Here is a 5,297-nt window from a genome sequence, read left to right on the forward strand (position 1 = left end):
TTGTTTTTAAAAAAAGTTAATTACTTTCTAAATCTTTTATCTAATCTCATTAATTTTCCTACCTTTCCCCATTTTTGCAGGTAGGCCTCGAAGCCTGGGCGTCTGTTGCCAGCCATGCTGGACCCTAGGCAATTGTTTTGTGGCAATCTCCTCCCACCCCTCACCCCCCCCACCCCCCCGCTGGGCCCGATTCCGAACCAGCAGCCAGCCATCTTGGTAAAGGCTGGCTGGGGCTTCATTCACGCTCGTGCTGCACGGCGCACGCGCACCTTCACACAGGGCGCGGCCAGAGGGAAGCGAGCAGGTTAGCGGGGGGGGGGCGGGGGAGCGGAGAGGGTTACCCCGGCAACCGGGCTCGCCAGCTGCAATCGGCCGTCTCAAGCCGCTCAGGCCCGATCCCGGAGATCGGGAGGCGGAGAGGGGAGGAGGGTTACCAAGGCAACTGGGCCCGGCCAGCTGCAATCGGCCGTCTCAAGCCGCCTCAGGAGGGCGGGGCTCGGTCTGACCAGGGCGCTGCGCTCGGCATGTCAGTGCGTGGGGCGGCACGGAGCTCAGCGTAGCCACCGCCGGCAGAGAGGAGAGGGTCTGCTGGCTCCCCCCTCCCTTTCTCCTCCCCTCCTCTCCCCCCCTCTCCTCCCCTCCCCTTTCTCCCCCCCTCCCCTCCCCTTTCTCCCCCCTCCCCTCCCCTTTCTCCCCCCTCCCCTCCCCTCACCTTTCTCCCCCCTTCCCCCTCCCCTTTCCCCCCTCCCCCATTCCCCCCTCCCCTTCCCCCCTCCCCCTCCCCTTTCCCCCCTTCCCCCTCCCCTTTCCCCCCTCTCCTCCCCTTTCCCCCCTCCCCCCTCCCCCTTCCCCCCGCCCCTTTCCCCCCTTCCCCCCTCCCCTTTCCCCCCCTTCCCCCCCTCCCTTCCCCCCCTTTCCCCCCCTTCCCCCCAGTCGCTCTCTCTCTTCCCCCCAGTCGCTCTCTCTCTTCCCCCCCAGTCGCTCTCTCTCTTCCCCTCCAGTCGCTCTCTCTCTTCCCCCCCAGTCGCTCTCTCTCTTCCCCCCCAGTCGCTCTCTCTCTTCCCCCCCGTCGCTCTCTCTCTTCCCCACCAGTCGCTCTCTCTCTTCCCCCCCAGTCGCTCTCTCTCTTCCCCCCCAGTCGCTCTCTCTCTTCCCCCCCAGTCGCTCTCTCTCTTCCCCCCCAGTCGCTCTCTCTCTTCCCCCCCAGTTGCTCTCTCTCTTCCCCCCCAGTTGCTCTCTCTCTCTCTTCCAACAACAACATGCCCTCGAAAAAGCCTCGGCACCGCCGGGCACTCCAGCTAGTAAACAAATAAAAAAATAGTTTATCCATTGAATTGTCTTTTGTATCTTTTAATAAAGTTTTGCTTCGAAGACCTTAGCCTGCCTCAAAAGGCTGGGCTTTGATTGGATAATTTTTAAACCTCACAATAGGTAAGAGAAAACTTTCAATCACATCTGTGCAGTCCGCCCATGTGCATTTTGCAGAATTTCCCAGCATGCAATATATGCATTAACAGGAGTTGAAGGATGGAAGGGTGTGTTTTTGAGTTCATTGCAGAGTTTTAGTTGGAGCTGGTGTACTTGGTCAACACCTTTGTCCCTTTCAACATTGCATGCTTGGCCAACTCCAGGTGCAGGTACAGGTGCACAACAGGCTGTATCTTCCAGGAGCTGATGGTCGAGAGGTTGTTGTAATAGGCCAGGTGGGAATCCTCACCTGCAATGCGCTCGAGATTATCGTTCACAAAGGAGTTCATGATGCTCATGGCCTTGGAGGAGATGCTGGTGTCGGGGTGAGCCTGCTTGTCCCCTCTTGCTGTGAGGATTTGAAAATGCCTTTGCTTTTCCCAGAAGACTTAAAGAAATTGGAAATTGACATCTCAAAGGTTTCATTTTAGGCAAGTGATGGATTTATACAAATATTTCAAAGTTGTGATTTTCTATTATGAACTCCTTAAAGAAAAATAAGGAGGAATAATAACAGCTGTGTGTGTATAGATTGCTTTTGATTGTAAAAAATCTCATCTCAACAATTTTTGAGGCTCAATGATCTTTTTTCATATAAAATCTTGGAAACCGCATAAAACAATGAACTTCAAGCATTTGATGGGATAATATTTATTTATGGAAATTTATATGTATTAATTAATGAGTGGATACATCAGCAAACACACAAATAGTGCATTTGTGGAGCATGTCCATGAAATTTTACTGCCCACCAATGATTTTCTGTCCAGATGATTCCAAATCTCACACTTGCCTCAGTGTTCCTAGAATCCCCCTCTCTGGTTTTCCTGGAACCCTGGGAACTCCCTCTCAATGCTCCCAGGCCCTCGGAGCACACTGTAAGGCTCCAAGGCTCCATCCCTGTAATGCCATATCCAAAAATACCCTCAATGCTGTTGTTAGTGTGCCTGGCAATGCACAATATCCATGTTTTTATAAAACTTCCAACTCACAGTGAGCAATGCCATGGGAGTGTCATTTAAAATCTATCACCTCCAGTCATGACTTCTTCAATGGTCTCCTTATCAATCTTTCAAGCTCTATTTTCTCTTTTGAAACTCTTATTCTCTACCACCCCAAAGGCCCATCCTGAGTTTCCTCCCTCCACTCCTCCCTCAACCTCTTCACTGAGTGACTCCTTACCCTTGGGGTTTAAAGCTCCATCTCAGCTCACCTTGCCCTGTCTCCCCTAATTTCTCTGCCCTCCTATCCTCCCTGAACCTCTCCATCCATATAAACTCTCTGACTCATTTTCAATGTCACCCCTCGACCTTGCCATCTCATATGGCCTCTCTACTCACAAGGTCATGTCCAACCATTTCTTTGTATCCCTCACCACCTACATCATTCTATCCATTTCCAACCCACTTCCTTCACTATCTGCACCTGAAAAAACTCTCACCCAAATGGCTTACATTTGCACTTTCACAACTGCCAGCCTTTGGCCTACCATTCGCCATTACTTCCCTATCTATCAAATCTGCTCAAATATGCTCTCTCCTCCACCTTTGATACCTTTGTCTCCATTAAAACCTTTACTCTCTCCCATCCTTGACGTTTCACCTGGTATGGCCCCTATCTTTGTTCCCTCAAGTCTAAGGTGCACAGACCTGCATGTATCTGCCACACACTGGTTTAGCTATCCATCACTAGATCTGGCAGGTTCATATTAAGTGCTACCCAGTCTCACTGCCCTCTTCCAAAACTGTACACTACTTCAGGAGCCTTCTGTAAAGCAAAGATAGCCGCTACTAACTGTCTCCTTAAAGCCCTCTCCCCTGCACCCCCCACCGTTACTTTCAAAAACAAATGTGAGGAGTTTATGGACATCTTTGCCATAAAGATGCCATCTATTCAGCTGCCTCTGTTGCATCCCTCCTTTCCTGTTGTTAACCAAGACAAATCTCCACCAGCTCCACCCCGCCCACAAATCTCCCTGCCTGAGCCCTGATTCATATCTTTCTCTAGTTTCTCTTTTATCTCCCTTCATGCCCTACCCAAGTTCATTTGAATGTGAGACCAAACTTCGGCTCCCTTGACCCCATTTCCACTAAACTGCTGACCACACAACTTCCCTTCCTGCCCCCATGGCATTAAACACCAACAATATTATTGCACATGGAGATGAGAGCTCTTAATTTTTCATAATTTTTTTTAATGGGTATTTTCTATATGTTTTCAAAGCATCTCTATCACAGATTTTCATGCTTAAAGGCAAAAAAGATGAAACAAGTTATTCCAGGGAGATCAGCTGGCACCAGAACCAGCTGGTTAAACCCACCATTAGGTGCTCACCCCTATCATTTGGCCCTGGCACAACTATCTGACAATGGCCTTCGTGAATTGCCTCCATGGTCTCTGCATCACCAAAGAGACAATTGCAAATTTTGGTGGTATCAACCTCTGTAAGGACACCTGTAGCAAATCTCCACCATATGACATTACCATTGGCAGTTAATGTTTTCGCTTTGATTGTACTGCTACTGGTTCCAGGGTAGCATAAGGATCAACTGCAGTAATGGCCAATTTGCTGTCCACAGATCTGTCAACCAAGATGTATCAACCGAGATGCATCAACCTAGATACTGTACATTGTTCAGTAGGATAAGCACTTTAATCTCAATTCATACTGAATGGCAACAGCAGCATGACATGACTAGTGACTTTGAGGATGTAACTGGTAGAATAGATAAGGGAGAACCATTGGATGTGGCGTATTTGGACTTTCAGAAGGCTTTCGATAAGGTCCCGCATAAGAGATTAGCGTGTAAAGTTAAAGCACATGGGATTGGGGGCAAGGTACTGACTTGGAGAGAGAATTGGCTGGCAGACAGGAAGCAAAGAGTTGGAATAAACGGCTCTTTTTCTGAGTGGCAGGCAGTGACTAGTGGGGTACCGCAGGGATCGGTGGTAGGACCCCAGTTATTCACAATATATATTAATGATCTAGACAAGGGAACTAGATGTAATATCTCCAAGTTTGCAGATGACACAAAGCTGGGTGGGCGTGTGTGCTGTGAGGAGGATGCCGAGAAACTCCAGTATGATTTGGACAGGTTGGGTGATTGGGCAGATGTATGGCAGATGCAGTATAATGTGGATAAATGCAAGGTTATCCACTTTGGTGGCAAAAACAGGAAGGCAGATTATTATCTGAACGGCAATAGATTGGGAGAAGGGGAAGTGCAACCAGACCTGGGTGTCCTTGTGCACCAGTCACTGAAGGTAAGCATGCAGGTGCAGCAGGCGGTTAAGAAGGCAAATGGTATGTTGGCCTTCATAGCGAGAGGATTCAAGTACAGGAACAAGGATGTCTTGCTGCAGTTGTAGAGGGCCTTGGTGAGACCACACCTTGAGTATTGTGTGCAGTTTTGGTCGCTTTATCTGAGGAGGGATGTTCTTGCCATGGAGGGAGTGCAGCGAAGATTCACCAGACTGATACCTGGGAAGGCAGGAATGACGTATGAGGAGAGATTGAGTCGATTCGGCTTATACTCGCTGGAGTTTAGAAGAATGAGAGGGGATTAACGTAATAAAACTCACTACGCACTTGGTTGGAGTATAAAGCAAGTCTTTAATCAACTTGTTTCAAAACATGGAGATCTAGTTATCTTTCATTAGTTCCTGTTTACACAATGTCCTGGGCAAGCTGGGCCCACGCCCAAGTATTTATACTCCTTGGACGGTGCCACCAGCTGGCCGTCCAGTGTTATTTCATGAGACTTTCTTCATGGATCCTAAGAATCATAACAGGGATCTCATTGAAACTTATAAAATTCTAACAGGACTAG

General features: G+C 48.9%; 1 protein-coding gene across 1 annotated transcript; it reads right to left on the reverse strand.

Annotated features, from left to right (window-relative positions):
• Positions 1-1,562: 1,562 nt before the first annotated feature.
• LOC147117437 (putative histone H2B 4) lies at positions 1,563-3,859 on the reverse strand. Its single transcript, XM_085989370.1, has 2 exons — positions 3,802-3,859; positions 1,563-1,855 (listed from the first exon to the last, which is right to left on the reverse strand). Exons 1-2 carry the CDS (start codon positions 3,857-3,859, stop codon positions 1,563-1,565), a joined length of 351 nt encoding a protein of 116 aa, XP_085845496.1.
• Between the last annotated feature and the right edge of the window lie 1,438 nt (positions 3,860-5,297).

The sequence above is a fragment of the Somniosus microcephalus genome, chromosome 5 (assembly GCF_052327205.1).
Source record: "Somniosus microcephalus isolate GS21.2 chromosome 5, FLI_Smic_1.0, whole genome shotgun sequence".
Classification (NCBI taxonomy): Eukaryota; Metazoa; Chordata; class Chondrichthyes; order Squaliformes; family Somniosidae; genus Somniosus; species Somniosus microcephalus.